Source organism: Pan paniscus, chromosome X (assembly GCF_029289425.2).
Source record: "Pan paniscus chromosome X, NHGRI_mPanPan1-v2.0_pri, whole genome shotgun sequence".
NCBI lineage: Eukaryota > Metazoa > Chordata > Mammalia > Primates > Hominidae > Pan > Pan paniscus.
Window position 1 is genome coordinate 18,930,285 of NC_073272.2, and position 17,404 is coordinate 18,947,688.

A 17,404-nucleotide genomic window follows, 5' to 3' on the forward strand; every position below is an offset into this window, starting at 1 on the left:
GACATTGATCATCTTTTCATGTGCCTATTGGCCATTTGTTTATCTTTTTTGGAGAAATGTCTATTCACACCCTTTGCCCACTTTTAATTGGATTATTAATCTTTTTATTTTTGAGTTATGAATTCTTTATATATTCTGGATACAACTCCCTTGTCAGATATATGAGAAAATTGAGCCCTCTTTGTAAGTATTTTCTCTCATTCTGTGGGCTGTCTTTTCACTTTCTATTTTTTATTTTTATTTTTTAGAGACAAAGTCTCACTCTGTCACCCAGGCTGGGGTGCAGTAGCATGATCATGGCTCATTGTAGCCTCGAATTCCTGGGCTCAAGTGATCCTTTCCCCCTCAGCCTCCTGAGTAGCTGGAACTACAGGCATGAGCCACCATTCCCAGCCAATTTCATTTTATTTTTTGTAGTGATGGAGTCTTACTATGTTGCCCAGTCTGGTCTCAAACTCCTGGCCTCAAGTGATCATCCTGCCTCAACCTCTCAAAGTGCTGGGATTACAGGCCTGAGCCACTGCACCCAGCCAATTATCAATATTAATCAGATCTGTACAGTGGTCACAGTCCATTCTAGTTCAGTTGCTCTTTTCTAGAACCTATCTCCCAGTAATGGCACATATGGCTGTTTTTCTAGGAGAACATCAGTTGCTCTTTTGCTCTAAGAATTCGGTGTTTCTTGCTGTGGGATGAAAGGTTGTAGATTATCCCTGTGGTAACCGCACTGATTTATCATCCCAACCATGGACGGTTTTGAAAAGTAAAGAGAGTGCTAATGTACTTATGCTGGACAGACAGTTTTAAATGGAGACTGTAATGGGCACAGTAGGATGCGTGGTCACTCTGGTTATGCGTGTTCTGTGAATTTGTTGTTAATTGGGAAATACTGGTATTAAAACGTTCTGTATTTTTCTCAAGAGCCACAGATATATGCTGGTCCATGCACATACACATGAGTGCGCATTTATGCACACACACACATATACTTAGGCATTCATGCCTAATAATACATAAGGTAGAGGTAGGTAGGTAGTCTGGCTAAGTTAATGTAGAATTTTTGCTAAAAAGAATGTTCTTGTATTATTTTCCTTCAGACTTGTTCACAGGGGACACCTGCAGGTCTTTTAAGTGCTATTAATTCTTACACAAAAAGGGCATTCCAGTTAATATGGTTTGTCAGGAAGAAATACTTATTAAAATGTCTTGGAATAAATGGAACACGAATGTTTGAAAAGGCCCACTTCACAGCTTTTATTCAAGTTATAAAATGGGAATTACTTCAGGTGTAAATAATTCATCCCAATAAATTTGTTTCATTTGGTGTCTATCTTCCTGACCGCCTATGAATATGAGATTTTATTTTTGGAGCCCTGTGTTGTTAACCACTTGTTAGTTTAACACCTCTCATGAATCAGAGTTCTGACCCTCAAGGGTCCAGACCTCTAAGTCCTTTTTCACTGAAGTGTTTGTGCTTTTCTATAGGCAGTCTTCCAAACAGAAGAAGGCCATTCAAACTGCTATCCGCAAAAATAAAGAGGCAAACGCAGTGCTGGCTCGGCTGAACAGTGAGCTCCAGCAGCAGCTCAAGGTAAGGAATGAGTCCCAGATTTGGATGACCAGGCTTTTCCCTGGCTTTTAAAAAGCTTTTTTAAAATTTAATAGGCATATAATAATTGTACATATTTATAGGGTGGGGTACATAGTGATGTCTCCATACCTATCATGTACAGTGATCTGATGTGTCCATTGGCTGACCATTTAGTTCCATCTCTGTTGATAAGACTTGCCTCTTTGTTCTCAAACCCTTTTTGGAAGGTGGAGAATTACTGTATTTAAGTTTCATGGGTTGGTTCTTGCATAGTCAGAGGAAGACTAGTGACTTTAATATGTAGGTTTCATATTGTGTATGAGTTAAAAGGAAAGACAATCTATTACGAAGGCTGTTTGAAGCATTCTTTATTATCCAAAGCTTCTGGGTAAGCCCTTAATTATTTACATCCTCTCTGAAAGAGGATGTAAATACTTATTTCAGTAGAAGGAAGTCACCTTGGTACTATCAAAGGCCAGCCCCTCCTCTGGTGCCTTGCAAATGGTTCCATTTCACCTTCTCAATGACATCACCCCTGTTTCTCTTCATCGTTACTCTCCCCTGTGTTAGTTTCTCGGGGCTGCTATAACAAAATACTACAAATGTGGTGGCTTAAGATAACCAAAAACGATTCTCTCACAGCTCTGGAGGCTAGAACTCTGAAATCAAGATATTGGCAGAGCTATGCTCTCTTTGAAGGCTCTAGAAGATAATCCTTCCTTACCTCTTCCCAGCTTCTGATGTTGCTGGCAGTCCTGGGCATTCCTTGGCTTGTAGCTGCGTCACTCCAATCTCTGCCTCTGTTGTCACATGGCCTTCTTCCTGTATCTCTCTGTGTCTGTGTCCAAATTTCTCTTCTTATTGTATCCTCTTATAAGGACACCAATCATTGGATTAGGACCCACCCTAATCTAGCATGACCTCATCTTAACTTGATTACATCTGCAAAGAACCTATTTGCATATAAGGTCACATTTACAGATACTGGGGGTTAGGACTTAAACATGTATTTTGAGAGGACATGATTCTACCCACTATATCCCTCAGTTCTCTACTGGATCATTCGCCATCCACATGTAAATATGCTCCAGTATTGTCCATTACACTTGGCCAATTACTGCCTCATTTCTTTGGTCCCCTTCACAGCAAAGTTTCTTAGGAGTGGTTTTATTCATTATCTTTACTTTCAAACCAGTAATTTTCTCTTCCTTCCACTTCAGTTGGCTTCGTCCTCCTCCACTCACACCCGTCTTGTGGCTAAATCCAATGGGGCTGTTTTAATATTATTATTTTTTTCAGAAGAATTCTACACAGTTGATCATTTCCTCCTCTGAAATTGCTTTTATAACTGGTTTTTGACATACCATACTTTCCTGGTTTTCCTTCTGCTTCACTGGTGCTTCCCATTTTCATTCTCTGCTGTCTCTTCCTTCCCTGACTTAACTTTTATACCCCAACCCCATTTGCCCCAATATTTTAGTATGAAAATTTTCAAACATACAGGAAAGTTGAAAGAATCATAAGTGACTGCTTGTATAGACATCACTTCAGTTCTACAATAACATTTTACTATACTTATTTTTAATCACATATCTACCCATTTATCCTTGTGTCCATCAGTTCATTTTATTTTTGACATATTTTCAAATAAATTGCAGATATCTGTATACTTTCCCTGAATATTTTAGCATGCGTATAATTAGCTAGAGTTCAATATATTTTTACAGTTTTTTCTTATGATGTAAAATGTTTATACAAAATGCATGCACAAATATTATTATTATTATTATTATTATTTGAGATGGAGTCTCACTCTGTCGCCCACGCTGGAGTGCGGTGGCGTGATCTCTGCTCACTGCAAGCTCCGCCTCCTGGGTTCACACCATTCTTCTGGCTTAGCCTCCTGAGTAGCTGGGACTACAGGCGCCTGCCACCACGCCCGGCCAACTTTTTGTATTTTTAGTAGAGGCGGGGTTTCACTGTGTTAGCCAGGTTGGTCTCGATCTCCTGACCTTGTGATCTACCTGCCTAGGTCTCCCAGAGTGCTAGGATTACAGGCGTGAGCCACCGCGCCAGCGCACGCACAAACCTTAAGTGTACATTTGCTGAGTTTGTAACAAGTACGTGTACTTACGGAATCCAAACCCCCAAAAAGATAGAGAATATTGCCATCACCCCAGGAAGCTCCCTCATGCTTTTTCCTAGTCAATTCCTGCCCTACCCACACAGAGGCAATCACTATTCTAATTTTTATACCATAGTTTTGCCTGTTCTATAACTTTATATAAGCGGTGTCTTACAACTTATACTTCTTGTAAAGCTTCTTTCACTAAGTATTATGTTTTTGAGATTCATTTATATTGTTGCGTGTATCAGTAATTCATTCATTTTTATTGATGAGTAGTATCCCATTGGGTGAATATGTTACAGTTTGGTTATCAATTCTATTGACAGACACCTGAGCTGTTTCCAGTTTTTGGCAATTTGGAATAAAACTGCATTTTTTAATAAGTCTCTGTATGGAAATATGTTCTCATTTCTCTTGGATTGGGATTCGTAGGTATCATGGTAAGTGTATGTGATTAGTTTCTGAGAAACTGCTAGATCATTTTCCGAGGTGGTTGTAGCAATCTGTACTCCTACCACTAATGTATGAGAGTTCCAATTGTTCCGCGTCTTTGCCAACATTTGTTGTTATGATTCTTATTAATTTTAGCTAGCCCTGTAGTGATATAGTTTTTATCATCTCCTTGCTGACTAATTATGTTGTCCACTTTTCTTTGTGATTGTTTACCTTTCATATCTTACTTTATGAAATATCTTTTCAAATGTTATTTTTCTCCAAAGTAGTCTATAGATTTATTACAAAACCAATAAAAATCCCAGCAGGATTTTTTGTGAGTATAGACAAGCTAATCCCAAAACTTATATGTAAAGGCCAAGGAGCTGGAATTGCTTAAACAAATTTAAAAAGGAAGAACAAAGTTGGAGGAATCACTTTACTGTCAAGCTCCAGTAATCAAGATGCTGATGCATAGGTCAGTGGAATAGGATACAGAGTCCTGAAATAGACCACATGAAAACAGCCATTTGATCTTTGACAAAGGTGGAAAATCGATTCAATGAGAAATAATAGTTTTCAACAAATTGTTTTATAACAATTTGTCATTTGCATTTAAAAAAATAACCTTGATCTAAGCCTCACATCTATACAGAGATTAACTTGAAATGAGTCATAGATGTAAATGTAAAACATAGAGCTATAAAATTTTTAGAAGAAAACAGAAAAATCTTCATGATCTGGAGTTAGAAATAACACCAAAAGCACAATCTATAACAGAGAAAAACTAAAAAAATTGGACTTCATCAAAATTAAAACCTTTTATTTTGCCAAGCACAGTTAAGAAAATTAAGAGACAAGCTGCTGAGTGGGAGAAAGTATTTGCAAAACACGTATTTGATAAAAGACTTATATCTCAATTATATAAAGAACTCTTAAAACTCAATAATAAGAACTCTCAAAACCAAAGCATCTCAATTTAAAAATGGGCAAAGGATTTGAACAGACACTTCACTAAAGAATATATAAAGATGGCAAATAAGTACATGAGAAGATATTCAACATCATTAGCCGTTTGGGAAATGCAAATTTAAACCACAATTACATACCACTATACACATACTAGAATTGCTAAAATAAAAAATGTGACATCACCAAGTGCTGGCAATTAGAACTCTCATTTATTGGTGGTGGGAATGCAGAATGGTACCACCACTCTGAAAAATCGTTCAGCAGTTTCCTATGAAGTTATACATACACTAACCATGTGACCCAGCTGTCTCTCTACCTTAGTGAAATGAAAATTTATGTTCGCTCAAAAATCTATATATGAATTTACATAGCAGTTTTATTCATGATAGCCCAAACCTGGAAACAACACAAATGTCCTTCAAAAGATGAATGAATAAATTGGGATACATTCATACAGTGGAATAGTACTCAACAGAGAAAAGAAATGATACACAACTTGGATGAAACTCAGACATTATGCAGAGTGAGACAAGCCAGTATCAAAAGGTTGTGTACTGTATGATTCCTTTTATTTGACATTCTTGAAAAGGTAAAACTATAGTGATGTGAAACAAATCAGTGGCTATCAGGGGTTATGCATGAGATGAGAGTTTGTATGAGTAGTCCCAGGGAACTTTTGGGGTTGGTTGAACTGTAATGTGTCTTCTTTGTGGTGGTGGTTACACAAATCTGTACACTAAAAGAAAAAAATTGTTTTACCCTATGATAATTTTAAAAAGTTATTTTTTAAATTTCAAAGTTCATTCTGTTTTCTAAAACTTTGTATGTGAACTTGTTTTGTTTTGCATTTTGTTTGGTTTTGGTTTTCTCCTCTCTCCCTCTGCTTTGGGGTAGGCCAGTTTCATCCATTGTTCTCTACATTTGGTGGGCCCTTTTAATTTGGAAACTGATATTCCCCAGTTCTGAAGGGTTTTTTATTTTCATTTTTGTTGTCGTTGATTATTTCCTCCCCCCTGCCCTCACCCCCATTTTTTTCTCATTCTCCCATACTGATATTCAGACATTGGACTTCTTAGCTTAGTTCTCTAATTTTCTCATATTTTCTCTTCTGTTTTCTTTCTTTTCTCTTCCTACATTTTCTTCTTTATTTTTGTCTATTTCTGGAAACTTAATTATATATTCTAAATCTTCTGTTGTTTAATAACCAATAATTTTTTGTTCTCCGTTTATTTTTGACGATATCCTATTCTTGTTTCATTGTTGTGACCTTTTTTTTAATTATACTTTAAGTTCTGGGAGACATGTGCAGAACTCGTTGTGATCTTTTTTTATGGTCATTTTTCTTTCTTCTTCCTGAATAGTTTGTGTGTGTTGTGTTGTGTTGTATGTGCTTTATCTTAGATGCTTTCCTTTGATATCTGATGGCCCTTCTTTGCTCATATTTAAAAGGAAGATGAAAACACTGATTGGAAGTTCATTGCACGTTGTAAGGCTTGTCAACTCTGAGCTTCACTGTCTGGCAATTTGGCTCGGCTGTATAGTTGGGGAACCCCCAAAGGGAGTATGATTAGCTCTTTCCTCTTGGTCTGGTTGGAGTGTCCAGAGTGGAGACTGTTTTGGTCACCTACATGGAGGGATAGAGTTGGTTCAGTGGAGCAAGAGGGCTGTAGGTCTCAGCATTCCAGGATATTCATTCACTCTCCCTATTTCTGGCCCAGTGTCTTGTCCTCAACTGTGCTTGTTTCTTGCTAATCCAGATGCTCTCTGTTGTACCTTTTCAAGAAATAAACCTTCAGCATTCTGCCCTGGTGGCAGGAATGATCTGGGGATCTAATTGCTTCTGAAACAGATTTTCAGCCAACACTTATTTTAGCCAACTCCCATCTCCCCTTATGTACTCCCACTTTAATAGGTATCTGGTGTTGCCAATTTGAGTCTTTCAGGAATTCTCCTACGTAAAATCAAGTTGGTTCTTATTTTTCTTCATGTTAGCCTGGGACTCAGCTTTCTTTACTTGATCTGTATGAATGGAAAAGTTCTAAGTCTAGTGAACAGAAGTCTGACGAATCATTGAAACAGAACTATAGTCATAGCCCCTCAATTAATTCCCAGGCTAAGCCAGTTTATAAATCCAGAACCTCTTGAATGATGAAGGGGCATCTATGTCTCCTTAAGGAAGGACCCCACTGTGCAGCCAAAAATTTACACTGCAAATCATTCTCCTAGCCTTTCCTAAGGGGACCCTGCTGCCATTTACCAGGGTGACTGTGCATTAGAGGAAGGGAAATAATTAGACTTTTGGGGAATTACTAGACACTAGCTCTGAACTCACACTAATTCCAGGAGATGCAAAGTGTCACTGTGGCCCATCAGAGTTGGGGCTTAGGGAGATCAGGTGATCAATGGAGTTTTAGCTTACGTTCGTCTCACAGTGGACCCAGTGGACTCCCAAACTCACCCTATGGTTATTTCCCTAGCTCTGGAATGCATGCTTGGAATAGACAAACTCAGCAGCTGGCAGAATTCCCACATTTATTTTCCTGGATTTCCTAAGTCATTTACCATTCACCAGTTTGCCACTCAGCTTTCAAATTTTATTGCTATCATCTTGTCCCTTTTGTTTTCCCTGTCTTGTGGGTCCGTGACTTTGAAAAGTTGCTGTATTGTTTTAGTGGTGCTCCAGGAGGGAGTGTGGTACCCCTGGTCAGTCTTCCATCTTTACCTGAAACCTCTATCTATACTGTTTTGCTAGATGATGTTATATGGTCTCATGGCTTTGAAGACCATCCATAAACTAATGAAACCTAATTTATGTCTCAAGCCCTACTTCTCCTTTCCTCTGTGCTCTAGACTTGCATATATAACTTCTTACTCAGTGTTTTCTCCTTAGATATCCAATACACATCTCAGATAATTAATTGCCAACCCTCTCCTTGAAATACTCATTTCTTATCTAATCTTCTCATTCTCAATATCACTACCAGCCAGCTACTTTCTTCATACAAAAATCCCAGGAGTCATCCTCAGATTTTTCTTCTCTCCTACATCAACTTTATCAGCAAGTCCTACCAGTTCTAGATTCAAGATTTATCTAGAATTCATCCACTTCTCTTCATCTTCATGGCTTCTACCCTGACGGAAGCCATTTTCATTTCTCACCTGGGTCCCTGCAGTAACCTCCCAGTTGCTCCCCTGCTTCCACTCTCACCCTGCTATAATCTACTGTCTACACAGTAGCCAGAGTGAAAATTTTGAATTTTAAGTTGGGTCATGTTCCTTCCCTGATTAGAAACACTCAATGCCAGGCCGGGTGCGGTGGCCCACGCCTGTAATCCCAGCACTTTGGGAGGCCGAGGTGGGCAGATCACGAGGTCAGGAGATCGAGACCATCCTGGCTAACGTGGTGAAACCCCGTTTCTACTAAAAATACAGAAAATTAGCCGGGCGTGGTGGCGGGTGCCTGTAGTCCCAGCTACTCGGGAGGCTGAGGCAGGAGAATGGCGTGAACCTGGGAGGCGGAGCTTGCAGTGAGCTGAGATAGCGCCATTGCACTCCAGCCTGGGCGACAGAGCCAGACTCTGTCTCAGAAAAAAAAAAAAAAAAAAAGAAAGAAACCCTCAATGCCATCCGCCCTACATTTCTATACTATTTCCTCTGCCCACAAGGCCCTGTACGATCTGGCTCCTTGCTTAAATCTCTGACTTCATTTCCTGCCAATGTCTTCCTTGTTCCATCTACTCTGGTCACACAGGCTTTTTGTTCATCAGATTCACCAAACTCACTCGCTCCTCAGGGCCTTTGCAGTTGCCCTTTTGTCTCTGTGAATATCCTTCCCCCCATATCTTCATATGGCTCACTCCTCATTTCATTCAAGTCTTTGCTCAAGTAGTGCTAACTCTGAGAAGCCTTCCCAGGGCACTCTCTCTCCTTTCTCCCATATCCCCCTCTGTTACTCTCTATTATGTTATCTTATTTCCTTCTGGAAGTATCTTGTTCATTAACTTTATTATCTTTCTCAAGTCATTTGAATATAAGCCCTATTGCTCTGATCTGGCATATTCTTTGCTGATACCATCACAGCTACAGCATTACCTCACCTGTAGGAGATAGAAACCAAAAGACTTCCGGCTGGGTGGCTAGGAGAGCATGTGAATAAATACTTGTGAAGTTGTATACTGACTATTAGTATGCTGATTCTTCTGAATCTCACAATTCAGCCTTTCTACAGGATTCTTTCCCACCTTGACTGATTCTACTTGAATACCTTTATGTGTCCCCTCTCTTCCTGCCAAAAAAATCCGTTTTAGGCCCGAAAGTTTGAATTCCCAAAGAGCAGATTGCTCAGCCTCTTTTCTGCCTTTCACCCAGATGTTGTACCTTACACGATACGTTGTGCAGAAACCTGGATGAGACTTTGGTGGAGGGGCAACTAGCGTACCTTTTTGGCCCTCAGACCTGACTGAGTATGGTGCGGGATTATGAGCCAGAGATTGCAACTAGAAATTTAAGTCCTGTTGGCTCACTGCTCAGTATTGGTAGTCTGTTTTTGCTTTCTGCTTTCTCCTAGTCTTTTAATTTTTAATGACTCTGTCTACCAGCTACTGATCTTGTTAAAACAGGCTAAAACTAGGGCAGGGTGGTAGAGGGGAGTAGGTCAGTTTCATTTCATCACCTTCAGAAAGGAGTTGAGAGATTACAAATTGTGAAGCCCCTTTTGTCTGGTTACCAGCATTAAATCTGATACCTCCCAGTCCTCCTGTTCTTGAGTTATACAGCACTTGTATTTGTGGGTCCAGTTATAAGTTTCCTTTTAAATCTGATGAAGTAGGGATGAATTCAAGAAATGACCCCTTTGCTTTTTTGTTTTTCTTGTGTTTTGTACAACTCAGGAAGTTCATCAAGAACGAATTGCATTGGAAAACCAATTGGAACAACTTCGTCCGGTCACTGTGTTGTGACCCCCCATGGTTCAAGTGACAGTGGGTGACCTTGTCTGCCAAGATCTTTCTTTTGAATGTTTTGAACCCAACTACTTGTCATAGATGTTTGACTGTGTCAAAAGCTGTGAGCAGCAAAATATAATCCATATGACCTTTTCTCTTGCACTTCACTTGTATGTTTTACTGTGGTGGAAAAAATACTTCAACTGATTATCACACTTGAAATGCTAATTATCAGTGGAATTTGTCTCCTATTCTTAAGTACTTCTGCAAGGTATTAGATGCTGCTCCTTACCAAAAATCAGTCTTCTAGCAAATAAAAATAACTTAGAGCATTATTTATTTAAAGAATTTATGTTTTCTATAAAACCTTATAACCAAGAACCTTCAGGATGCTTGTAACCAAGTACTTTCAGGATGCTTTTTGTATGTATATCACATAGAGTAGGTTGGTTTCCTGAGTAATTGGGATTCCAACTAGATAGTCATTGGTGTGACCATAATAAAAACAAAAGCTAAAATAAAAGCATCAGATTTAGACTGGCGCTGTGCCCTCTACCACTATATGCCAAAAATTGCTTCTCTAGTGCCATTTTGATATTATATCTAACTATAAATAATACATGACTATTGTTTTCTATTGAATGTCAAAGACTTACTGGGTCTTTACACCTCTGTAAAGTGGAGGTTTTGGCAATGAGCTGTTTAACTTGGCCAAGCTAGGCTGTCAACCCAGACAACTCAGTCCTTTCATGTAAATTTTTGGGCAAGAGAAGTCTGCTTTGACTGCCTTGCCTGACCAAATTAAATAAATAGTTGCCAGATCTCTACTTTTATCCTGCATGGGATAATATATCTGTAAATGCATGAGTTTGGAAACCACCCATCAAATATGAAAGGCTGATGAGACTGTTAGGATTGATAAACATTTGTTGTTTGAACCCAGCTATCCAAACTGGGGAAGAAGGGGAAATGGTTGTTACCAACAATCTCTAGTAGTTATTTTAATCTTTATTTTAACCTGGATTGCAAATGTATGGGGTATGAAGAGATAATGAAAGAGAAGTGGTCCTCATGCTGGATATGTGACTGTTTTGTTCTCTGTAAAGTGTATTCTTGGGAAGTGATTGGTTTATATCAGATTCAGAGGAGCCCAATTAACTCCAGTGTAGGTAATGTAAAACAGTAAGCTCAAATTGCAGAAGCCAGTATCCTACAGAAATTTAAGTAGCTAGTGCTTCTCCTGAAAGCCCAAGTTGAAAATGGGACCACAGGGGCACAGGGCTACTGACCCTCACAGGGCATGCCAGCGTTAACACCACTTTGAGAGACTAATGGCAAGAAATGCTGTCTCTTGTGCATTTTACTAATTTCCCCATTCTTAGGGTAGCAGGGTGGGGGTGTATAGGGTCTTTTTGAAGCAGTTTTGGATAGGTTTGCAGTATGTGGGATTCAGCCTTTGATTTCAATAGAGCTGAGAGCTTTTAGAACAAGCAGGCATTTATTTAATGTTTCCTTAGTCCATTGGCAAGCTTTATCAATAGCTTAATGGCAGAGGATAAAGGCTCAAACAGATGATGTTTTTTCCACAGAAAAACAAATTGTTGAATCTATTCTGTGCATATTTAAGGATTTTGAGTTGATTTTGAAAATCATGAAACTTGAACTATTTCTCTATTCCCTTTTTTTCTTCCCCATTTGCTGCCTTTTTTGTTTTTGTGGGGGAAGGGTTGGGAGTAAGTTTAAACTCTTCCGAAGATTATGAATGGGTTAGCACAAATTTTTAGGCAACTGCTTTTTCCATGTTCTGAGATCTAGGGGCTACAACAAATTTTATCAGCAGTGTTTTTTTTTGTTTGTTTTTTTGAGATGGAGACTTGCTTTGTTTTTTTGAGATGGAGACTTGCTCTGTCGCCCAGGCTGGAGCGCAGTGGCGCAATCTCAGCTCACTGCAACCTCCACCTCCTGGGTTCAAGCAATTCTCGTGCCTCAGCCTCCCGAGTAGCTGGGATTACAGGCACCCACCACCACGCCCAGCTAATTTTTGTATTTTTAGTAGAGATGGGATTTTGTCATGTTGGCTAGGCTAGTCTCGAACTCCTGACCTCAAGTGATCCACCCGCCTTGGCCTCTCGAAGTGCTGGGATTACAGGCGTGAGCCACCCGCCCGGCTATCAGCACTGTTCTGATTGCAGACGTTTCACAGCATGTTTGGCTTTTGGTAAATTCAATCCAGGAAAGACTAGCATGTGCACTTTATCTCATAATCTTCCAGTACATATGCTCTCAGTTGGGATAGCACTTCATTTCCATTAGGCAGACGTATAAACTAAGGAATGTTAGTCTGCAGTATTCATTTTAAAAATATTGACATGCTTTTCCCCTCCCCTCCATGAAGTCAGTGCCAGAGTGAGCCAAATTGGGAGGTTGGGGTTTTGTTTGGTTGGCCTGGTTTTCATTAAGGGAAAAAACTTGCATTGGACAATCAAATTCCCCTGAGTTTCATAATCTCATCAATATTTTAAGATAGACGAGCACACACTAATAATATCTATGCCTACCTTCTTGGGTGGACTCAACTATAACCAGTATATTAGTTGCTTAGAAGTAGATTTTTAAAAAACAGTTAAATGTGTGTGCATAACACACAAGTAATGACACACTACTATTATTATTACCTAAGTAGTGCTCATCCTCTCTTTCTGTGTTTTCTTAGGATGTGCACTTTAATTTAGGATTGTAACGCCTGATAATATTTCTGTGAGCCTTTAATGTGATTTATAAGATGGCTGAATTACTGAAATCACCATTATACCTCTTCCATAAAACGACTCCAAAGTTAGACCTGCCTGTTGGGGAGAATTCTATAGACAGAAGGTCAATGTTGTCCCCATCCATAGGGGTTGAATTACCTTGCTGTTAAGTGGTCTTCCCCCATTGGGATCCTACAGTCCCACAGATGAAAGCACAGTAGTAGCTGACAGCTGGCTCATTTGGTCCCTCGGCATCTCTCGTATGTGGCATATTGCTTTTGCCACTTTCCTATCCAGCAGACATCAAAGCAAAACTAAAAGGTAGATATCTGGAATGAATGTATATGTTGTAATTGAGGCAGATATTTGCCTTAATTGGAAGGATCTAACTGCTTTACAAATATTAAACAAGTGCTTGGGCATGATTGGGAGAGGAGGCAGCTTAGCTGGAAGCTGTGCCCATCTTACTGTCACTGGAGAATAGGATGTCAGAGCTGGGCAGGACTGGTACCCATCACTTGCAGTTTGCATGTGGGGAAACCAAAGCCCTAAGAAACAACAGTTCCTGGCCCAAAAAATCCATAGAAAGAGGTAACTAGTGGCAGATTTGGGGCGCCAACCTGATTTTATGGATTTTGAGTTAGATTCTCTACCCTCTATCAATACTAAAAATAGATTAGGAGGTTTTTTTTTTTTCTGTTTATCATGTTGAATTTCATTGACTTAATTAGTCTTTAAATTTGAAAACATGTTTTAGGGAGTTTAGTTCTAGAAATTTCTCTTAGATTGAAGTGACAAAATCTGAAAGAAAAGAATATGATTGAGCTATTTGTTTTCCTGAACACCTCACCTTTTATGATGCAATAAGTTACTCTGAGTTTCTTGGCAGAGTTTTTGACAGCTGTTGCTTTCAATGGATTCCATTCCTGTATTCCTTATGGGAGGTTGTTTTTGAAATAGACTACTGCGATTGAAATGAACTCAATATGTAGTTAAGTTATAGTTTTCTTCAATGTATTTTTAGTTACTTGGGTCACAAATGTTCAATTTCAGCGTATTTTAGGGTGAGTAATCAAAAATGTGAATTTGCCTTTGATTTCCTACCACTGTCTGAGCTATCATAAAGCATTCTCTTTAGTTGTGATTTGATTCTATAGTCTGTTTCTAAATGACATTTGTCTGTTTCTTAAATGATCTCACAGCCATGGTAATAATAGATGTGTACTCAGAAGATCAATAAGGTAATATTGGAATTCATGTGTTTTTTGCAATTAAGGCAGGCATTTGCCAATGTCTTCTTTTAAGCAGTAGTTGGAAAGATCTCAATTACAGTGTAACACCTTAGAGCTAAAAACATTTGTTCAACACAAACTAGAATCACACCTTCTCACTAGATATCACCAAGGGAATGTGGTTTTAAAAATAAAAAGAAAAGAATATAACGTATCATGGCAACCAGAGCTTCCCATATTATTGACAAGTAGGGATCATTAGGTTCTGGTTTGAACATTCTGAATGTGAACAAAATGAAATAGTAGTTAAGAGGTGTTTTCCCACTGTGTTTAAAGAGAACACTAGTAATTCTGGTTTTTCTTTCTAACTGCTTTACTGTTTCAAGGGTATTCTTTTAAAACTCTGATTTCAAAGGATCAGTTGAATTTATACTTTAGTTATGGGTGTTTTGTTACTTTTTTAATTTTTGTATCATGACTCAGTATGGTTCAATTTCCTAGTAAGAAGTGGGGATTTGTGTTTTTGGAGTCCTCAGCTCACATGTCTTGTTCCTCCTTCAGCACAAGCTAGGGGAGATCCTACCAACACCGATAGGTCAGTCATTGATGGCAATTTGAATGTGGGTATTACTCTGTGAGCCACCCTGCTTCGCTTGTTTGTAAGGAGAAATGCATCTGGTTATGTGAATTTCCCAAGAGCAGCAGACATGGAGGGCCAGACTTTAAAAGCAACGCAAGCAGATTCGAAGAGCTGTTGCCCTCTTCTAAAAAAGGCTTTTGGAGGCTGTGTTACATGCATGCCCTAAAGCAGTCAGTCTGTTAGTATGAGCAAGACATCTGAAGTACACAGTTGCTTTTAGGCTTGTATAGTTATTTTCTACACATGCCAACACACATGATGATAAAGGAACCTTTTCTAGGAGGCATTGCAGGGTTTCAATACACAGGACATGTTCTAGTTACAGAAGCCTTGCTCTGCTGTCAACAATTGGGGAATGCTCCTTTTTTCATGTTTTGTGAATACTCTGGTCTTGCTGTAAGCTAATGTCATGGCTGTGGGATATTAGAGAAGTGGGTTTATGACTCTGAGGACCAGCAGACACCAGACTTTAAAAGTGCTTAAATTGGAATTTGGAAACTACAGTAAAGAAACCTTCAGATACCAATTCCGTCCTGAAGACCTCTGTTGAACAACAGGGCCAGATCCTAAAGCTCTTTCAGGGAGCTCTTCCCTGGGGCTGGAACAGTTGATTATGCAACCCCATTGTGTGGAGATTGGATCAACTGAGTTGTGTTATTTTTGTTTTAAGTCACCTTGTGCGAGAACCTCAACCGCACCTATCTTGGGAACCGGGTATACCCTTTTCTTTAGCACTGCTATCCTTTTTGTCTTCAGCACAAATAAGATGTTCAAGTGAGCCAGAAGCAAGAAGAGCCATTTTAGTCTTCATAGCTATTGGCTAAGAGAGATAATGAGCTGATGGTCTATTTTAACCTTGAAAGTAAAAATGTATATTTTTTCACTACAAGTACATTGAACAGTAAAAAGTGTAACAGCAAAGTATATATTTGATGCCTTCTGTCTTTTCATGATAATGTGCTAACAAGTTGTGTTAATATTTTACTCAGCCAGAGTCTCATTCATTTGCTAAGCATTGGGAACATTATGTATATTGACCTTAAACATAGGTGTCCTATATTTGGATTGTGACTTGTAGACTCAAGCTAACCTTACTGCCTCTTTTTCACACTTGTTGAAAAGTCTGTGAAGAACATAGTTAAAGATCTCCAACTTTGGAAAATATACATGATGTGAAACTGGGGTGCTATGTTAAAAATAAATGTATGATAACTAAGTGTGGGTTTTATGGAGTCTTGGTGTCGATATATTGTGGTTTGCATTTGTTCTCATGTATTTAATGAAAATGATGGGAAAAGGAGTTGGGAGTCTTTCCAATTAAGTCAAAGTCTGAGATTTGGTTGCTTTTACCTCCTGGTGATCTGAGACAGGTTCTTAAATACCTGCACACAGTAAACACTTGGCAGTCATGGGATATCATGGCTGACTCACAGTGCATTTTAAAGATCTGCTAAATTGAAAACTTGGCTTAATGTGGGGCCAGGTTATTTGCTTTATCTTGTCAGTGTTCTTTTGTTCAAAAATATTCCCATCATGATGTCCTTAGCTGCAGTTGGGGTGATGGGGAAGGATCAGAAAGAGTTGGCTTGAAATCTCGACCAAGTAATCTGGCACCCTAGTTATAGTTTCTTACCTTTAAAATTTGAATAATTTGGGGAGGCACCTCTCCTATTGGGTGAGGGGTTTTATTCCATATTGTGAATGCAAATGGTGGGCTACAGATAGGATATTTCCAATCTAGTAGTCCCAAAGGACAAACTAACTCTGGAAGAATCATCTGTCATTTGGCCCATAAGCTTGGACACTGGAGATCACCAGGCCCTGACCATTCCTAAGCATTGATGTGGATGACTGGGTCATTTACTTTAGAAATAAAAGGGATCTGAGATAATCTATGCAAGCGGTTCTCAAAGTGTGGTCCCCAGACCAGCAATATCAGCATCATCAGGGACTTATTAGAAATGCAAATTCTTGCCACCCCTGCCCTGCACCAACTGAATCAGGAACCCTGGTAGTGGGACCCAGCAATCCGTGTGTTCATAAGCCCTCTGGGTGATGCTGATGTACGCTACAGCTGGAACTACTGACTAGCCAATCTCATTTTACGGTCAAAGAAACTGTGGTGCAGAAAGGCAAAACTGACTCATCCAGAGTCTCAGCTGATTCAGAGCAAAGGCTAATTGTGTTTCCAGGGCATAGTTTTTGCTGTGCTACATTTTCTATCCATGAGTTTGTTCCTTCCCATGACCCTCCTTCCATCGATATTTATTTAATGTGTTCCTCCTGTTTAACTGCACTGTGTTAGGAGCTGGAGATGAGACTAACAAGACACAACTCCTTCCCCCAAGGAGCCCACAGTCCAGTGAGACAGAGACCTACAAATGCATTGCAGTGCAGAGTGGGATAGGTGCTATGTTGTATAAGGGTAGGACAACTGCTGTAACAAAGAACCCTGGGAGTTCAATGAATCTCATTCACCTCACCATCCAGGGTGGATGCTTACAGTTGTCCTGTTTTCCTTGTGGTTGTTCAGGAACCCAGACTCCTTACATGTGTGGCACCGTTGTCCCCTAGGGCTGGGGAGTTTCCTCCCTTTAGCCAATGGTTTGATAAAAGAGAGATGGTGGAGAAGATACAATTACCTTTCACTGAAGTAACACACATCACTTTTCTTCATTTGCTGGAATTCAATCATCTGACAAAAGTTAACCACAAG

General features: G+C 39.4%; 1 protein-coding gene across 6 annotated transcripts in view; it reads left to right on the forward strand.

The window, feature by feature from the left end:
• Positions 1 to 15,933, forward strand: part of REPS2 (RALBP1 associated Eps domain containing 2) — a 202,365-nt gene extending 186,432 nt beyond the window's left edge. For all 6 annotated transcript variants that reach the window (XM_034950360.3, XM_034950359.3, XM_055106835.2 and 3 more), the window contains 2 exons: positions 1,486 to 1,591; positions 10,013 to 15,933. In XM_034950360.3, the coding sequence (XP_034806251.1) occupies positions 1,486 to 1,591; positions 10,013 to 10,081 (175 nt within the window). In that variant the 3' untranslated portion in view covers positions 10,082 to 15,933. The remainder of the gene's footprint in view (positions 1 to 1,485; positions 1,592 to 10,012) is intronic.
• Positions 15,934 to 17,404: the final 1,471 nt, after the last annotated feature.